The following is a 20,595-nucleotide window of genomic DNA, read 5'->3' as shown; positions in this document are numbered from 1 at the left end:
TTTGGCAACACATTTGTGTCATGTCATGCCATTGAAGCCTATTGAAATACAATTGAGAGAGAGACAGACAGATCTGTCTCTAGTCAAGGTGGTGACTGCTGGACTGGATTCATACATTCAGTTCTAAATGTTTCATTCAGTTTCAAATGTAAACTACTATCCCCTTATAACAGTAGAAATTAAACAAAGTTGAGCAACTAAATATGTTAATACTGAGGACAGGATAAGAAACAAAATACTAAAAGGTTGATCTGTGTTTTCTGGCATAATTATCACAATCCACTGGATAACAAAGGATGTTATCCATATGCTGTCCCTTCTCCATAACCACGTGAGTGAGGTTTCCCCTTTATTCACACTGGTGGTTCTGTTTTCCCAGTGGACACACTAGTTAGGACATGTTGGAGCATAATGAATCAAACATATCAGCTGCTAGAGAGGTGGATTATTTTCAATAATTAAATGGGGAAAGCAAGAGTTACTAGTGAGTGTTGACCTGGCAGCTAGGGTCTAACAATAACCCCTGCATACGTGTGTTTATACACCCAAATACATTGTTTCTAATAGTTCCCCAAATTTTGAAACTTTTTCTTTAACGTATTTTCTTGGGGAGCATTATGTATTATGGTAGGAATGTTCACTGAAAGTTTAATATGTGTTGCTTTTATATATTTATGTCTGTGTATTAATGCAAAACATCTGAAAACAGCTCAGTTCAGTGCCACAGAGGGGAAAAACGATGTTCTCTTACTGAAACAATTCACTGTGGCTTCTTCAATTGGGTGTGGCATCAACTTCTCCCAATCAGATATTCAAGTTCCTGGAGGAGAAGTAGGGATAGGGAGGTGGGGCCCTGATCATTGTAATACGTTTTCATGACACACCCTTCACCCTGAGGACGTCAGCTAGTGTCGACTGTTACCTACATGCTCTATTTTGAGTTTACACTGCAGCTCTGTTTGAGATGTCTGTGTGCAAGTTTTTTCCTTAGATAAATTCTTGTGGTTACTTTGAACCAACTTTAAGCTTTCCTCTAACTTCTGCACCGACCCCAATGACTGTTTAAGGTCATAAACTGAATAGAAAGAATGTGGTCATGCCAGTTTCCTTCTCCCTTGCTGTCTCTCCCTCCATTTTTAGTGAAAAAAAGAAAACTCCTTTCCAACTGGCATTTCCCACAGTCTGAAGGTCTCACATGAAGTCTGATCCGGTTTGTGTTTAAAGCTGCAGTATCACAAGTATCTGGTGTCATATTACATTACATTTAAAGCGACTTACAATAAGTGCATTCAACCATGAGGGTACAAACCTAGAACAACAAGTATCAAGAAAGTACAATTTTCTTCAAGGTAGCCAAACTACAAAGTGCTAGAAGTAAGTGCCATTCAATTGATTCTTGTTTAAACTTAATATATTAATATATTTTTTATTCAAGGTATAGCCAGAAGATATGTGTATTTAGTTTAAAGTATAGACTTTCTGCTGTCCTAATGTCACTGTGGAGCACATTAGCAGCCGGTAGTGAAAAGGTTAAATAAGTAACAGTTTGGAAGAGAAGTAGAATACCAGCCTAAACTTGCAGTCTGTTATTGCGTAAAACAATAGTGTCAAATTCTTACTAAAGGTTTCCAGATGTGGAATGAGTTGCCTGGTGAATGTGCGCTGAGCTCCAGTGGAGGATCCAAACGCATCACGTGTTTTGTTTTTTTGATCTTGGAGTTAAACTTTTCCTGAAAACGGAAATTCCACTGAGCCTGATTTAGGAGATGGCTTACATTGCAGTACATGTCAAAATATAGGCAAAAGCATCTGAAACTGAATGTTGCATCTGATCATTTCATGGTTGCAATAACGTGTCTGAATTGGGCGGTACCAGTTATTGGTTTCCTCGGTTTTGCCGCGCCACTTAAGGAATGGTGTAGACAGTGTTTCGTTAACCAAAGCAGGCTGGAACCTTTAGGTGACACTTGAAGTGAATGCAAAGTAGTCATTCTTATATCAATGAACATTGGTATTCCGGAGCACAATGGTGTTGATTGACAATGGCGGTGCTGCTTCGGCTCTCTGCTCCTTCCTTGCTGCTCCCAGCCTGTGGGAGGATCCAGGACAGTTGCCAGCTGGGGACAGAGCAGCTCCACTGACACACAGCAGCAGCAGCAGCAGCAGAGGCAACAACAGGCAGCTGTAAACGCAGGAAGAAAACTCCCAGTCGACATGTCTCAGGTAAGAACTGATATGTAAACTCTCCTTTTATCACTGACAATCAAACCCTGCTAATGAGGATTTTTTTTATTTACTTTGTATTCAGTTTAGTCGGAAGGGAACATGTTTTGCTTCAACTTCCTTCAAATGGTCGAACTTTTTAAACTGTATAAGACACGTAATCAGAGTCGGGATGAGTCATTTACCGAAGGTTTCCCACTTAAACCGTTTCGGGATTAATAATTACACAACATATAGGGAAGCTAGGGTTTAGGAACCTCGAGTTCTTACTTCAACTTATTTTAATGGAGACGTTGAAGACGCGGCCCCTCCCTGAGAACCATTACTGTGGAGCAGTCAGTGTTGACACAAGAGCCCACTCTTCCCTCACAACCTCAACTGCACTAATCTGTGACAACTTTACAGTAGTAACCGACCAAAGTAGAACACTTGTATAGCTGTGATTAAAGAAAGCAGCCGGTTATGGCTCTTTTGTAAGTAGAGCCTAGGTGAAGCTCAGGCAGTGATCCAGGATTGTGCAATGCAGCATGACATCCTCTTTATTTTAGGAGCTTCCTCAAATCCTCTGCTGTATTTTCTTCATTTTAGTTTCCAGGAGGCAGTGTGCCACCTCCATACCCGAATAATAATAATAGTAATATGTATAATAACAAAGGTACTTTCCTCAGAGCATCAGCCCACATCAATACACAGCAGTCAGCTACATCCTGAAGCTGAATATATATGATAAACACAGCAGGTAGAGGATATTTGAACAAATATTATTGTAAAGCCTAATGTACGGCTGTGTTGAGTTTCAGACCAATTGTTGCTGTTGAGAAATGTTGGTATTTGGGCGTGGTAATGGATAGGTCACTTTAACAAAAAAACAAAGAACTAATGAAATACACCAGGGAGTCTATCCTGATTTAAAACTAAATCACAAAATTAACTTTCTAATGAAGTTTAATAAGTGATTATTTTGAAAGTTTAACATTAATACTCTGTACAAAACTATGAAACGTAAGTTGTTATTGTCTTGATAGATTTGACTCATTTGGGATTTTTATACTAACATAATCTGAATGTAATATTTAGTTAATGAGGTGTTCAAATGTTGTACAGCAGTACAACACGATGCCCTGTCTACAGTCAGGATAATGGTGCAGTCTGGGAGGGTTTTTAGTTGAGGTAAAGAGGGCTTGCAGTGGCTTGTGGTATATTTGTCAGAAAGGGTGTGGTTTGGACAGAGCTGTTGGCCCACATGTATTGAATAACTGTAGCAAAACTAGTTTTCCTCTGAGTGGAGACAACCAACTGATGTTCAAATCCACACTAATATCGACACTGGATCAATTAACCATATTACAAAAATATTTTTCTTACCAACTCCAAAGCTCTATCCTGTTTTTCAGTCTTTTTCCTTATAGTTTTGGTTTTACAGCTTATTTAAAGATTTGTGTCAACTTCCTCATCTGTGTAATTTCCAGCAACATTTTTTGTAGAGAAACAGCTTTAAAAAGGCACTGTTCCAAAACATTCCACAAAGATAAGAAGTAGCGAGCCAGTGGGAAAAGTAGCCAGTTTAGGCCAAAGAAAAATTTGGCCATAAAAGCCCAAATTTGGGGGCCTCTAATTCTGTCTAATGCCACAATTCCAATTGTTATTATTTCATATTTAATATTTTAATGTGTTTGTCTACCTGATCATAAACATGTAGTTGGTTATTTGGAGTTGGATAATTGGGAATTACAAAATTGAGAAAGAACACTTGTTTCACACAAGGGAGGCGAGAATGACAGGATAAATCACAAATGTGATCCATGGATAAAATGTATGATAGTGAGAAACATATTAATCATAAATGTTACCGCAGGAAGACCCATTTAATAATATTTTATTCATTAAACATGATTTGTAGAATCTGACCTGACAACTAATTACTGTTTCTAGAGGAGCAATTGCAATGTTCACAACAACAAATTCAGCAATGTATTATTACTTTTTCCACTATGACGTCTCCACTTTGATCACCCTGTGTGTGTGTGTGTGTGTGGTGTGTGTGTGTGTGTGTGTGTGTGTGTGTGTGTGTGTGTGTGTGTGTGTGTGCGTGCGTTTCTGTGTGTGATGCTCATACTGGTACCATTTTAACCTTCTTCCTGCATATTGGTCAGTGCCTACATTTGTTGCCTCTGCGCAGGTGTAGCTTTAGGATGAAGAGACAATTAGGAAGCATGTGAGGGGGGCAATGTCCTTTATGATAAAATTGGTATTTGTGTATGTGCTAATGTCAATCGCAATCTCTCTTGCTTCATTTTTTCCTTTCTCTTCTTCTCAGCAGTTCTCAGACCTGGAGACGGCCATTAACACGCTGGTCACACAGTTCCACTCTGCTTCAGCTGACAATGGTCCAACACTGAAAACTGATGAATTCAAAGGACTTTTGTCCTCCCAGATGCCAAACCTTGCCAAGGTAAAATTCTCATTCTCCATGTGTGTCACCCTCACCTGGTCTTGTTGCTGTCTGCAGTAGCTGGGTGTGGTAACACACCTCCCCTCACAAACAGACAGTCAGGTAGAGCAGAGTCACACTGGCCTCATACATGCACGATTTAACAGACACTATGAAGTTTTTTACACACACGTAATAACTAGCATCTGTTGACTGTTGGGAAATGCCATCATCTACCTGTACGTTTGATATTCACTTTTTAAAGGATTGAAATATGTCTTAAAAGATGGCTCCAATATTTATGGATTAAACAAACAGCCTCAATGTGCTGGTAATATGTGGGATGACCAACTGTAGGAGCAACAAACAGATATTGTTTATTCAGTCCTATCCTGTTGACAATATGACTGTTTGGAACACACCAGGTAAGAATGTAGAAGATAAGTCGATTATGTTGCTGAAGTAGTGTAAACTCCATCCATCGAGTATCTGTACCACATAACAGCTGACTTTCTGCAAGAGGCAATCTAGCAATATCTCCAATTGCCAGAGTGCCAACTCCAATTTATGTCTGGTACATACGGGGGGATTTTTCTCTTGTAAAAAGCTCTGGAAAGTGACCTTTACTGGTTCACTACGGGTTGTTGATAATAAAAGTGCCATATACAGTGGAAACCGGATATAGTGATCAAAGATATTAAAGCTGCACGATATATCTAAAATGTATCGTCATCGCGATATCATCATAAATGGTGTTGCATGTGCCATGCATTCACTCTGCTTTTCATTATATTTGGCCAATCAGATGGAGCCCTGCTGCCCTAGATAGAAAATTAGAGATAGTTTTCCATCAATTAATCAGTGTCGTAAGAAGACAATAAAGAGAGAACAAAGAACTGCAAGGCTCTGTTAAGTCTTGTGCCTCCTCCTCCCGACTAAATTGTATTGAAAACTTCTAGAGATCATGCCTGTCTGGGGGTCAAATCCATCACTTTGACTGGTAAAAACAATAGAATTTGTAAACTTATGTATGTAGAGCCGTAGGAGACGTAATCATTTTGGGTTGATGCGGTTAGCGCAGTGCGCAGAGGAAATAATATAAGACACAGAGAAGCAGTAAATTACTGACAGAGCTGCTAAAAACTGTTATGCTAAATTTAATTAATAAGACCCAAAATTAACACTGTCATTTGACTCAGTGGACTCCTGGTGTCTGCCCCGGACTTGGTGGCGTTGTGACTGTGGAGCCGTCCATGGTCTCTGCATCCCTATAGCAATTTATCATTTAAAACAGCACCCTTTTTACCCTGTCTAAAACAGCCCTACTCAGATTGACCTGTTTTGAATGCTTTATTTTATTAAAAAAACTAAAGAAAAAAAAAAAAAGTTAATTTTTAAGTCCCCAGATGCAACTGCAGCTCTTATTTTCAGTGTTTGCATAGGCTACTCACTGTATATGGTCTATGTTAGCAGTGAAATCAAAGCAGAAATACTTTAACGATGTGTACTTAAGCAATTGTTTATTTATTATAAGTCATATGGTCATTGCAATATTCAACAACGTTATCACATATCACATGTTTTCCTAATATCTTGCAGCCCTAACGGATATAGTAATCAAACCTTCAAAAAGCTTGGGACGGAATTGTTCCTATACAAATGCATTCTTAAACTGCAGAATTATTCACATCTGTGTTCTTTTATTGATGAGTGCAATGTCTTTGTAAATTGATAACGCATGCCAGTTTTTCCCAATAAGCATAGGTAAAAGCCCCGCAAATGCCCATAAAAGGGCATGATACGGCAGTGCGGTACAGTCTATGGTACACACACAGAAATGACAGAAACTGAAATTTTTTCGAGCGAAATATCTGAAGACGGCACTATACTGCAAAGAAGCAGTGGACACAAAATACCACAAAATAATACATGAAATGCAGTAACACGTTCAGTTAAAGCTGTATCAGAAGAAAGTTGCATAGTTGAAGTAAAAATAATAGTTTCATCTCAGATTGGAAGTCAAAATATATATTGTCAAATATAGAAGAGAAGGGGGAGAGGGAAAAAACAAGTTATCTGAGCATGAAAACACAGCACTGCATGTGAACCCTCAGCTGACCACTTGTGGAAACTCGACCTGAGCCTGACTGAACCCATGGTATCCTTAAATAAACAGCTATGAATATTGTTTCATACTTGATGATGGACTCTTATTTTTAAATATATGTGTTACACTGGCCATTTCCGCCTCCCAAGCACTTAAGGTGCAAGAACTGGGTGCAGTCCCCTTCAGCAAACCAGAAAAAGGCACAGAAAAAATACAAACAGAACAACATTAGAACCGGCTTGTTTCCTCCAAGAGCACAGCTTCAGGCTTGTGCGCACTAATTCGTCTTGAAAAACACAGTTGCTGAGTTTTTCATCTCTGTAATCTCACTCTAGGAGCCATCCGAGAATCTCTAAGCTCCTTTGCTTCATTAATCATATTTAGTTGCTTTTGTGAGTTGATATGGATGTAACTGATTGTGTAAAATTGGAAGATAATGTTTCATATCAATTGCAGGCCAATGAATCATATTGACTCAAATTGTATTGTGGCAGATTTTGTGATATGCAAATATCGTATAGTTGTCCAAAGAATCTATATATTGTATTGTAATGAAACTGAAGATTTACACCTGAATTGTCTTTACCACTCATCCTTTAAGGGTTGCAGGGGGGCTGGAGCCACTCCCAGGACAGGTTAGGAACTCTATGCTACATGGATTGGACAAAAATAATAGGAACCTCTGTCAACATTATGCAAGTGAAATCAATAGAACTACTGACTGTAGCCTCCAAAATGAACATAAAGTTCCTCAGCATTAGATAAGAGAGTCCAATACAACTGAGGCAAGGTCCTAATAAGAAGTTGAACTAAATTGTTCTGTAAAGTTGTCAACATTGTCCACCTTTTGTTGCTGTTCTCTGTTTTGTACCCTAAAAAAAAAACTACATTTGATTGTTTTTCAAATTTTCACATTTTATGTACAGCTGTCATACAATTTTTTTCTGAATTTCACCACCCGAATGACATTTCTGTGAATAAAGCTCATCATAGAAAAAGGTAAAATTATCACAGTTTTGGTCAGAAATGACATTGGGGTGGTTATGTTACGGAGAAGATTCTGTCTCTGTCATCTGAATGCGATTTCTTCTTTTCTGACTCTATTTAGTGACGTCAGAATGTTCCCATTTGTCTGCTGAACTTAGATAAGTACAGAGTTCTAAATGACTGACCATAAGAACCAATAAGAAATTAGGAATGGTCCTTTAACATCACAGCTAGGTTTCAGGAAACAAACACGAATGGTTTAAAAAAGGTAATGATGTTGTGTTGTGTTCCCACAGGGCGCTGGCACAGAGCAGGGCCTGGGCAAGATCATGCGCGAGATGGGTGTAGGTGATGGAGAGGGCATCTCTTTCAAGCATTTCTGGAGCTTAATCCAGTCAATAGCCAGCTCGCAGCATGGCGTCCTCAGCGGCCAGAAGGGCACCTCATGCAGCTGCATCCTTATGTGAAGAGCAGGCTTTCAGCCTAACACATCAGCAAGCTCTGAGTTTCCAACCCGGAATTTAACCAAACTCAGTAACAATACGTAAATCATTCTCCTATTCAGGTGTCGGACAGAATACAAGGGTGCAAAGTTTTTCTGCTCACAACAAGCTGTTCTCAACATGTAGGATTACAAAAACATTACAAGTTCTCATGTTGTGGTCTCCATCTGACTGGTTTCCATATCATGCCCCTGCCTGTATACTGCCCAGCTTCCTTTGCACCAGTTAAAGTACAATTCAGGCTAGTTTAAATTTCTGTGTCCTGTGATGATAAGCTAAACAAAGAAAGTTTCCGGATCAAAATGACCACAGGTATCAGCATCAATGCTCTTATGGCTTCAATATGTTTCAAACATACAATGTCATTTAATAACACACACATGCACACACAAATGTGTCCAACATCAATTTCAATATGCATTAGTGCCACATTGACCATTTGGTGAGGAGTGAAGATTCTCCTCTGTCTTAGAATGTGCACGCTTGCTTTCTCTTGATCTCAGGTGTACTTTATTTCAATCCTTTTTATTTTTGTCTTGGTGTTGGTCTGAATTGGCTATAATACCTCTGCGTTAACATGTGGTCAGACTAGTGTGACACATATTTGATCGGAATTTGAATTAACTGGTGCAATAGGCCGCTGGACATGATTACAGTAAATATTATCACTTTCCATTATTTACTCTAATTTAGTTTTTAATTACTTTTGATTGAGGGTGCCTTCTGTCACAAATAACTGTAGGGTGAAATACCCAAAGTTAAATAATCAAACAGCTCACAGCAATATCTTAAAATGGAGAAGATCATCATTCACAATTTTAGAAAAGGGAATAAGAGCAGGGTCTTGTGGTGTCAGTTTTTATCACTAGTTAACCACTTAAATGCAAACCATATAGTTAATCTACAGTAATATAGTATAATCAACTTTGCATGTCAGACATGTTAACTCAAGTCTTCACCAGGCACAGCTGTGCATGCACCACCATTTGCGTGAAGGCCAGATCATTATAAAGATAGAAGAACCACTGATTGACTCTCAGAAACTTTACAACATTTAAATACAATTCCTTTGTGACTCCATAATAAGTTATTATTGACAGTTCACAATATCTGTTATGATCATATCGTAAGCATTATGCCAAGGCTAAGGTATTAGCCCTTTTCAGTGTAAACCTTGTCTGAATCTATGTTATTGTAATCATCTCAATTTAACCTTATATATGTTTCAGTTTAGTGAAACTGAAACCATTTTTTAAAAAAAGATGTTAGCATGTTAATTCTGTTTCATCTGGAGAAACCTCCCAAACAGAAGCATCTAAACGTGTGGTTTGAAAGTTTCAAATAATAATGCTTCATCCTCTGTGATTCAGCAAATTCCTTGTATTTATATTTTGTAATTCTCTGTATTCTGACCTTTGTGACACCATAAAAAAATTGTATGTAATAAACATATTAAAAAAAATAAGTGGATTTTTTATTGATGAATAATTTATTTGATTCATGAGAAGAAAACAGTAGTTTATATTTAAAGGATCATTTTCTGATGTAACAGCTATTATATTGCTTTTATTTAGTATAGAAAGATAATTTCCATTCTGCTATTTTTGCAAGCAAGCTTAGTCTATATCAGCGTCAAGCACATCTGTTCAAAATACTAGATGCTATAAATTACATGAGTGTACTTTAGACCAATATTACAGATTTACATTTTCATTGAACGTAGGTGTACATCCTCTCTTTAGCTTCTTTCCCTCAGGCGTACCTCGAAAGAATTCTAGATAAGATGAGAAAACGTACTTATTCATGACTTTGACCCGCCCAAAGATTTCCAGTTCTGTTTGCTCATCGTGGTTGACAGTGTTCATCATCTGCTTTGATTTTATGTAAAGCGCATTTTCCTTTGAAACAACTTGATCTAACCAAATCTGTCTGTTTTTTGGAGCCATTTCATAGTTGTCAACAGTGCAACCATAGAATCCCCGATTAAGATGTTCAGTCCAGGGTTGCTCATTAACCATGGGGTGGTCATCTCCAACAAATGCTGTGCATAGGGGGCTGTCAATCCCCCGTGAGCGGCCTACTTCACAGCCTATGACACTCATGAGAAAAAGTGAGAAGGTTCTGAAGTTACGCACAGATGCTGAAAAGACTGCTGCCATGAAGTAATGACCCCATCTTTCACAGTTATAATTACACTGCTGGAACTGGAAAGTCTGTCGACAGAAGTCAATGAATTTGTAGGCTTTGAGACCCTGTCTCAGCTCCTGCAGGGAGGACTCACCTTGCTGCTCATTGAAATTCTGACGGAAGTGTTCAATCTCAGCCTGGTTTCCTGTGCTAATAAACTTGCCTACCAGATTTACACTAAGATTGCTCCTGTTTACTTTGTAAATGCATTCATTGAGAACATAGTAAAGTTCAGTTGCAACATCCTCTCTGGCATTGTATCTTATCTCCACTAGTAGATCCTGAATGTTAACAATATGCTTGAAGACAATGTTTTCTTCATCTTCGGGTCCTGGCTTTACAAGCCATATTGCCCTCACGTGTCTTAAATCATGCTCTGGGACATGATCAGGAGCCCGCCTTTTTTCATTCTCCTCAAAGAACAAGCTCCAAGTAAGTCCTTCAAGACAGTCTATAAAAGGGTACTTTTTGCGCAGTTCCATTGGAACAAACATTTGAGGATGTCTCGGCCACTCAAATGTCTGAAGAGACAAAGTATTTCCTTTATAATCAGGGATCACTGGCCCTGCGCAGCCAAGTTCTACTTTGGTCAGCAGGTTGCAGCAGGTATGGTCAAGTTCAGCAATGACTTTTCTGCTAAGGTCATGGGACCTCCAGATCCCATCATTTCTGGTCATTATCTCACCATCAGAGCTCACAGACAAGAAGGAGTTGTACAGGTGCAGCTTTGTTTCTATATTGAGAGACCGGAGAACTTGTAGTACCTGCAGCATAAAGTGTTGGTCATTTCCAATGTTGCAACTAATGAGACTGATGGTGCTAAGATGACCAAAGGTTTGCAGAGTTTTTAGGATCGACACAAATCTGGCAAGATTGTCTGAGTCATAACCTGCCAGCCGGGTTGTTTCATTGGTAACTTTGCTGCCATGGCCTACCAGTATGACACCATGATCTTTACTAGGAAAAAAACTGCTTCCTCTGAGAACAAACAGTGTCCCCTTCTTGTACCACAGCAGAGTTGATGTATTGGGATTTCTCTCATACAGGTGAGTGGCTGAATCAATAACTGCAGGGTCCTCTTCCATAATAACTATACTCTCATAGCTGTATTTATTGTCTGTAAACAACAAATCTACACTATTACTAATGACTCTCATTTGTGTGGACTTGGTGTCCCTGTTAGGATGAGCCTGCCACTTTCTAGCATCTCCCGGATCAGGTCGGTCGATCCTTGGAGGAATCATCTGAAGATGGACCCTAGAAACAGAGTGGTGGATGAATAATGAGACAGTAAATCAACTCCCAGTGATCAATTAAAGCAGTATTTACTTGAGTGAATTGTAATATGCTCTTTGATAAATGCAGTGTTTAATTTAATAATGTTGATATTTCATTGATGGTGAAGTATATTAAATAAAGTAGAATGAAGTGTATGTTCAGTCTAAAAAGAAACCAGTCACAAGCCCAATCGTGGCTTCTTCCCAATTTTTTTCAATACGTGTACAGTCCTGCTCACCCTTATTGGCACGCAAGAAGTTTAAGTACATAATGTGGAATATCTCTTGAAAAAAATGAATCAAGTGAAACAACTTTTTTCTATAGAGAATTCGTGTTTGATACAAAAGAGCAAATTATCAATGGGGGGGAAATAGAAAAACTTAGAGCTTGCTGTGTCACTGATATTGGCACCCTTTGCTGTAAATCGGTATGGAAACACATTATGACTCACCTGTGGTAAATCACAAATGAATATAAAATAAATTGTCTGTGCCCATGAGACATGAATTAGCCAATGAATGATGACTTCCGTGTTTTAAAAAGCCAACTGTTATTCCCTGTTCCTTTGTCACCATGGTGAAGACAAAGGAGCTGTCTGAGGACATCAGAAGGGCTATTATTAGCATACACAAGACCTCCAAAGGGTATAAGGCCATCTCCAAAGACCTTTGTATCCCTGTTTCAACAGTGCGTGGTGTTATTAAGAAGTTTGCCAAGCATGGAACTGTCAAGAACCTCCATGGACGTGGGGGGAAGAGAAACATTTATGAGAGAAGTCTTCAAAGGTTGCTGCGAATGGTAGAAAAAACACCACGTCAAATATCCAAAGACCTGAAGGCCAACCTGGAACAGTCTTGGGTCACGGTTTCAACAAGTACCATATGCCGCACACTAAACCAGACAGGGCTTTATGGGTGAAGGCCAAGAAAGACACCATTGCTAAGGAAAATACATAAAAAGGAACGACTGATCTTTGCCAACCTGGACAAATCCCAGCCTTTCTGAAAAATATTCTGGACAGATGAAACAAAAATAGAGCTACACTGCTCAAAAAAATTAAAGGAACACTTTTTTATCAGGGTATGGCATGAATTCAATTGCACTTTTTTGATAATTATCTGGTCAGTTAAGGAGCAGAGGGGGTTTGTTAATCAGTTTCAGCTCCATTGGTGTTGATGGAATTAACAACAGGTGCACTAGAGGGGCAACAATGAGACGCCCCCCAAAATAGGAGTGGTTTTGCATGTGGAGGCCATTTCAAGTTTCTCCCTCTTGATCACTTCGACTGGTTTTCCATTAGTGTTGGCTTTAGCTAGAGTCATTATCTCTACTGGGAGCATGAGGCGATTTCTTAACCCTACAGAAATTGCACAGATTGTCCAACTCCTCCAGGACGGCACATCCATGCGTGCCGTTGCAAGGAGATTTGATGTGTCTCCCAGCATAATCTCAAGAACATCGAGGAGATTCCAGGAGACAGGCAGTTACTCTAGGAGAGCTGGACAGGGCCATAGAAGGTCCTCAACCCATCAGCAGGACCTTTATCTGCTGCTTTGTGCAAGGAGGAACAGGTTGAGCACTGCCTGAGCCCTACAGAATGACCTCCAGCAGGCCACTGGTGTGAATGTCTCTGCCCAAACAGTCAGAAACAGACTTCATGAGGGTGGCCTCAGGGCGTGACTTCCAGTAGTGTGCCCTGTGCTCACTGCCCAGCACCGTGGAGCTCCATTGGCTTTTGCTATAGAACACCAGAATTGGCATGTCCGCCACTGGCGCCCTGTGCTTTTCACAGATGAGAGCAGGTTCACCCTGAGCACCTGTGATAGACGTGAAAGGGTCTGGAGAAGCCAAGGAGAACGCTATGCTGCCTGCAACATCATTCAGCATGACCGGTTTGGTGGTGGGTCAGTGATGGTCTGGGGAGGCATATCCATGGAGGGACGCACAGACCTCTACAGGCTAGAGAACGGCAGTCTTACTGTCATTAGGTATCGGGATGAAATCCTTGAACCCATGGTCAGACCCTACGCTGGTGCAGTAGGTCCTGGGTTCCTCCTGATGCACGATAATGCCCGGCCTCATGTGGCAAGGGTATGCAGGCAGTACCTGTAGGATGAAGAAATTGATGCAATTGAATGGCCCTCACGATAACCTGACCTAAACCCGATAGAACACCTCTGGGACATTATGTTTCGGTCCATCAGACGCCGCCAGGTTGCTCCTCAGACTTTAAAGGAGCTCACTGATGCCCTTAGACAGATCTGGGAGGACATCCCACAAGACAACATCCGTTGTCTCATTAGGAGCATGCCGCAACGTTGTCAAGAATGCATACAAGCACGTGGATGCCACACAAGATATTGAGAAGCATTTTGAGTTACAGAAATAGAATTTTGGCAAAATGGACAAGCCTGCCACATCACTTTTTCACTATGATTTTCGGGGTGTCTATAAAATGAGCCCTCTGTAGGCTGAAAACTTTTATTTCCATCAAAGATGTGGCATCCTTTTGTTCCTAAGACATTAAACTGTCCATATCAGTATAAATATCCAACATAATTTTTTTTCACAATGAGATCTGATGTGTTTTCAAAGTGTTCCTTTAATTTTTTTGAGCAGTAAATGGTAAATGGATTTGTATTTATATAGCGCTTTTCTAGTCTGATGAAGACCACTCAAAGCACTTTACAGTACACTTTCACCCATTCACACACACATTCATACAGTGCATCTACTTGCAGCACTTTGTTATTCTATGGGGGGCTACTGAGGGTTCAGCATCTTGCCCAAGGACACTTCGGCATGCAGATGGTTCAGACTGGGGATCGAACCGCCAACCTTCATGTTGGAGGACGACCACTCTACCCCTCAGCCACAGCCGCCCTCTGGGAGCAGTGTATTTGGCAATACACACCAACAGTTTTTTTACAGACGGCGCAATGAAGCCTACAAGGAAAAGAACACCCTACCAACAATTAAGCATGGTTGAGGAGCCATAATGCTGTGGGGCTGCTTTCATGCATCTGGTACTGGAGGCCTTGACCGTATCACAGGAATCATGAAATTATCAATTATCAAGAGATTTTAGAGCGAAATGTCGTACCCAGTGTAAGAAAACTTGGTTTGAGTTGAAGATCTTGGGTCCTCCAGCAAGACAAAGACCCAAAGCACACATCCAAAAGCATGCAGGAATGGTTGAAAAGGAAAAAATTGACTGTTTTGAAATGGCCGGCAATGAAACATTCGAAATGTTAAGCACTCAATATTTCCTATGTTAATTATACTAATGTGGAACAGTTAAACCACATTCAAATATCCAATTATCTTTCTGATGTGACTTTTTAAATAGATACTGTAATATACTCGTGAAACCTTGATGTTCTATATATTTTTTACTTTCAAGTTGAAGTTGTTATGACAGTTTAGTAGTATTGTATTAATCGCATTAACACAATGTTATTTTACAGTAGCATATAGTCAATTCCCACCCAAGATCATAAGAATAGTCATGTCAATGGATACACCACCAACAGTACCATAGGACTGTAACTATTTGTAGCTCTGAATTACATTATGTACTGTGTCATTGCGGTATTTCTCTGTGATGTGTCATCCTATGCACAAACCTTTTTTTTTTTTTTTCTCTCTCTTTGGGTGGGGGGAATTATTTACTTTATTTATTAAATTAGTTTTATTTCATCTGTGTGTATTTTTTTTAATTTTGTTATGTAATTTTCTGTAATGTTTAATGTAGAGTGCTCTGTATGCTGTGCATGAAAATATTTGGAAAAATAAAATATTCCAAAAAAAGAATAGTCATGTCAGTTCTGAGCGAGGCTTAAAAACAGCAGTGTTATTACATGATATGATGTCTCACCTGGTGCCTACATTCAATCTGCATGGAGTCCGCTGAATGCTCCAATCTGTAAAAACAAAAACACCCCAGCAGATAAAACTTAATGTGTCAGTACACTGGTTTTCAGTTGTTAGTGTAAAATGCAGTGTTATTTGCAACATGGTTGGTTTTAGTAATCTTTAGGTGTCTAATGTATAAGGCGACATTTTAAAACATTATCATCTTTCAATATTATAACTCCTTGAAAAGAGCAATGATCTTACCAGCAATCATGCCTGCTGCCAAAGACAGCTGAATGATGAGGTTAAATCCATAGGGATTCAGCATAGCTGTAGGATTCTGTGAAGAGCAGCTGAAGTGAAGATCATTGTGAACTCACTAGGCATAGGAGTGTCTTGTCATATCTCCATCCACATTTGGTTAGATAAGAATGGAAATATCAGAATAATTGAATGAGTGCACAGTTCAACAGTTACACATGACTGAATAAACTTTATACACATGTATATATATATAGTACATACATACATACATACATACATACATACATACATACATACATACATACATACATACATACATACATACATACATACATACATACATACATACATACATACATACATACATACATACATACATACATACATACATACATACATACATACATACATACATACATACATACATATTTAACAGCAGGTCAAGGTTCTAATCCTAAACATGACAAGCTTTAAACCAAAAAAAAGGACAACTCAATCAATGACTGACACTTTGTGTTTCTGCATCTTCACTGCATTCCATGAAATCTACCACCTTGTAATTTACTCCCTTTCATTTACCGAAGCAGTGGTTCCTTCATGCATATAATAGCTCCTATGTGGGACATGTGTGAAACTGTTTTGATGATGGATAATAGTTATCTCTGTAGAGTACAATATTACTTAAGACAGTCACTGCAATCTGAGAAAGTCACCTTGATAATGTCTTATCAATTTAGGTACATTATTATATTTATAGTATATAAATATAATAACCCCCATATACCCACATACACCCTAACCCTACTATATAGCAATTGTTGCACACACTAAATAAACCAAATACTTGTTCGACAATGAATTGAGCACCAAACCTTATTGTCACTTCACAGGAACACTTTCTGAAAATGGATGTCACTTCCATGTTTTCAGGTTGGTGTTCACAATTTAAAACTCTTTGCTCACTATCAACCTATGAGCAAGTAGCGTCATGTTTGATGCTTGGAGGTGTATAGCCTGTTACACGTGGCTGTTTCCAGGTCACTGCTAATCCTCTCCAATCTTCTTTTCTCCTCATTAGCCATTAGCCTTACCCACTCATTTCCCTGCTGCTATCACCGAGAAGCCTGTCTATTACCAATTTTACACGCCATAGTTTGAATCTAAATTTGCTATTGCAGATATCGCTGGATTCTAATCTGAAATGGTGTGACACGACAGGAAGACAGACAGATATTTTGATCAACAGCAGAACTCTAAGATAAAGCTGGATGGTGAATTAATAGAAGTAGCTTTCTGAAGAACCAAGAAAGGACCGTCTCAGAGAGCAAAATCCACTGTGTGCCTGAAATGATTGCGCACGTCAGTATGCTTTAACCAACTCTGCAGTAACAGTTTGTATGTGAATGACCCTGAGGAGATGAGATAACCTGTTGGAGGACAACATCAGACGATTCTTCAGCAAAATATCAAGACAGGGATTAAGGACAGCATCAAGATACCCAACAGGTACCTATACAGATTATACTTAATTTACTGATACCTAACTGTTTCAAACATTATTTCCCTTTCCAAAAACACTGTCCTTGATGTATGATAATATTACAGATAATGCACCAATAGCTCATCACTTAAGGAGAAAGAAATATGGAGATAGTGTTGGAGATAGTCATTTGACAAAATTATCTTAATTCAAGGTCTACGTATGTACCTACATAAGGTTTTTTTCCAAATCTACATCAGACACTATTGGTGAATGTATCTCTCTGAGCTCTGCTCAACTCTAAGAGATAAAAGCTCTGAGGGGAAAAACTAGTCAATGGGCCTTGAGTTGAATATTAACCTATAACCCTAACACCCTGTATATGACACAAAGCCTATTTAAAGCAGGAAACTGAGTTTACACATGTCAATTATCTTTTTGACAGGCATACTATTCCCAAATTGAAATGGTTGCAACTCTAACAGGAAGCATTGCATTGTTTGATTGCTAGTACATACTGTGAATTTTTTTCTCTCTCCATTGTTTGCCATTTTAGGGCAACGCAAATGTACCACGTATCTTTTATATGTATTACCTAAATCAGGGCCTCGCCTTTGCAGGGCTGAGTGTGTGACCGTTTTCTTGTGTTAAAAGCCTACTGTGACCTTAGTAGTCATGTACTATGGGCACCTGTCGGAGGTGGGCATGGCTTTTATGATTGGATGGGGTGCCTAAGATTCATTGGCACACCAAGAGGTGGCTCAACAGGTCAAGCTTGCGGCCAGAGAAGTGTCCAAACCTTTATATATACAGTCTATGGTCCAAACCTGGTCCAAACGACCCAGGCTGTGATGTGCGGGGCGCGCCTCTAGGTGGAGCCTGAAGCCAGTTGGACCTTCAGATGGGAGGAGGCTCCCAGCCTTTGTTGTTATAGTATAGGCTTAACCACGGTCAGCGTTTCCTTCCCACCGGCTAACGTGTCTTCTGTCCTATTTTCACCGGAGCCGAGACAGCAAGACAGGAGACTGCAACCTGTGTACTCGAGCGGTCAAGGAAGAAGAAGTGGGGAGAGAGGAGTGACGGACGCCACCCGCGAACATGTAAGATCACAGTTCTGCATCAGCTGGAGGAGTGTTGTTTTTCTGGAACATTTACAGACAAGACGACTCGCTTAATCTGACGGCCGATGCCTGTTGCACAAACAAGAGAAACCACTGGTTCTGAGAAAAGGGAGCATCAAGGTGAACCCATAATGCACAACCTGAGTGTTGGAGCAGGATGTGAGGCTCAACGCGGAGCTAAAGGTCGGCACCACGTGTTTCAGCAGCGGGACGTCCTTTACAGATAACTGATCATACACGCACGCACGCACGCACTCTTTCGAAAGTTGTGAGGACCAACCTTGACATACTGCATTCCCCAACCCCTTACCCAAAGCTTATTTATAATATATATATTTACCGTAATCTTAACTACAAAACCATGTCTTAACTATCAAAAAAGCCCAAGTTGTGAGGACTGATTACAATTTCCTCACAGCAATGGTTTTGAGCCAAAACTCGTTTTTACATTCATAGTCAGTCGTGAAGAATTGCACTGCTTTTATGGAAGTAAATCAAACTCATCAGATTCTGAAATTTAAAAAGCCTTTGAATATCTAGCATTGATTTTTTTTTACGTTGAAGTTATGCATTTGTATTTTTTGCAACGGAATTTCAGTATTCAAATTTTCAAAGTATATATTATTCAACTGTTAAAATTCAGTTGCAAAAATAAATTTGCAAAAATTCTGATTTAACGTCCGGGATACCAGGAAATGTAATCAATAGCGTCACATCGAATCAAACCTCCGACAAATCAGGTCATGTGACGTCAGGTGATGCTTGCTACAATGAGAAGCGCCATACTGTCAGCTATGCTACTAAACATGGCATCAAACCAGCATGAGGTTTGGTTCGATGTGAGACCTCGTTAATTTTTGCAGTTTACTTTGAAAGTTTTAATACTGAACTCTAGTGGCAAAAAATACAAATGCATATGTCAACAGTGTGCATAGTCAGAGTATAACACATAGACTGTAAATAAAGATGGACGACACACATCTTTACTTCCTCCCACTATCCAGAAATGTAGCCAACATATCCTGGATATGAATGTAGCCATCTTGCACAGCTGATTTAATCTGGAACCAGAGACTGCTCAGTAGTGATTGGGGGATAGAGCCACAAAATTGAAATCACGTTGACCAATTGCTCATCAGTCTTTTAATCATGACATTCACCCCATTTTAAAAGCATCACATATATAATCAAAACCAAACCTAAAAGAAAAATGAACACTTGAACATAGCAAACATCAGTGTGACACAAACTACCTAAAATCACAGAGACCTTCTTTGAGAAACAAAAAATAAGTAAGTGTATTTTGACTTTAATTTAGTCCATATCCCATCCACTAACATTTATGAGGAGGGGTTTATGACCTCTCCTGCAGCCAGCCATTAGGGAGCAATCAGGATGCTTTGGCTTCACTTTTGGGAACACCGTCCATCTTTATATACAGTCTACGGTATAACACTTAAAATGGTACCTATAACTAGCTGCTGTCAGAACATGAGTGACTGCTGCTCACAAGCTGCTTGTGGCATATACCAGCAGGAGATGTCGATACATATTTCAGGAGTACTCCATCAGCATATGGAACACAGGGGACATTACACATGGCAGTAATTCAGCAGCAGTCAACAGTGACGCACTGATCATCTGTTTTTAATGTTGCCTTAAATCACAAAGTGGCACAGCATCATGACAGCTTCTACCCAATGCCTGTTGGATAATTGGAAATATAGATAAATTAAATAAATAAATACAAATTTAAGAGGTAAACTAAAATTGAACGCAACTTTGTTTTACATAGCACAACCTGCGTGTGTGTGTGTGTGTGTGTGTGTGTGTGTGTGTGTGTGTGTGTGTGTGTGTGTGTGTGTGTGTGTGTGTGTGTGTGTGTGTGTGTGTGTGTGTGTGTGTGTGTGTGTGTGTGTGTGTGTGTGTGTGTGTGTGTGTGTGTGTGTGTGTCAGTCATACTGGTACCATTTTAACATTCTTACTGCTCATTGGTCGGTACTTACATTTGTTGCCTCTGCGCAGGTGTAGCTTTAGGATGAAGAGCCAATTAGGAAGCATGTTAGGGGGCAATATCGTTTGCGATAAAATTGGTATTTGTGTATGTGCTAATGTCAATCGCAATCTCTCTTGCTTCATTTTTTCCTTTCTATTCTCAG

The 20,595-nt window shown here is 39.5% G+C and overlaps 2 protein-coding genes across 4 annotated transcripts in view; both read left to right on the top strand.

Annotated features, from left to right (window-relative positions):
* Window positions 1-1,276: 1,276 nt before the first annotated feature.
* On the top strand, window positions 1,277-9,721 carry s100v2 (S100 calcium binding protein V2). 2 transcript variants are annotated; one of them, XM_061092201.1, is made up of 4 exons: window positions 1,277-1,374; window positions 2,089-2,223; window positions 4,541-4,675; window positions 8,045-9,721. In XM_061092201.1, exons 2-4 carry the CDS (start codon window positions 2,215-2,217, stop codon window positions 8,213-8,215), a joined length of 315 nt encoding a protein of 104 aa, XP_060948184.1. In that variant the 5' UTR covers window positions 1,277-1,374; window positions 2,089-2,214; the 3' UTR covers window positions 8,216-9,721. The 2 variants fall into 2 exon arrangements, with proteins under 2 accessions (XP_060948184.1, XP_060948185.1); XM_061092202.1 differs by having other exon boundaries at window positions 1,279-1,374; window positions 4,544-4,675.
* An 8,546-nt stretch (window positions 9,722-18,267) lies between these two features.
* sema4ab (sema domain, immunoglobulin domain (Ig), transmembrane domain (TM) and short cytoplasmic domain, (semaphorin) 4Ab) overlaps window positions 18,268-20,595 on the top strand; it is a 39,099-nt gene continuing 36,771 nt past the window's right edge. For both annotated transcript variants that reach the window (XM_061092195.1, XM_061092196.1), the window contains exon 1: window positions 18,268-18,415. The gene's annotated coding sequence lies outside the window, so the exon portion shown is untranslated. The remainder of the gene's footprint in view (window positions 18,416-20,595) is intronic.

Source organism: Limanda limanda, chromosome 19 (genome assembly GCF_963576545.1).
Source record: "Limanda limanda chromosome 19, fLimLim1.1, whole genome shotgun sequence".
Taxonomy (NCBI): domain Eukaryota; kingdom Metazoa; phylum Chordata; class Actinopteri; order Pleuronectiformes; family Pleuronectidae; genus Limanda; species Limanda limanda.
The sequence above is the reverse complement of the archived record's forward strand: the minus strand, read 5'-3'. Positions and strand labels throughout refer to the sequence as shown.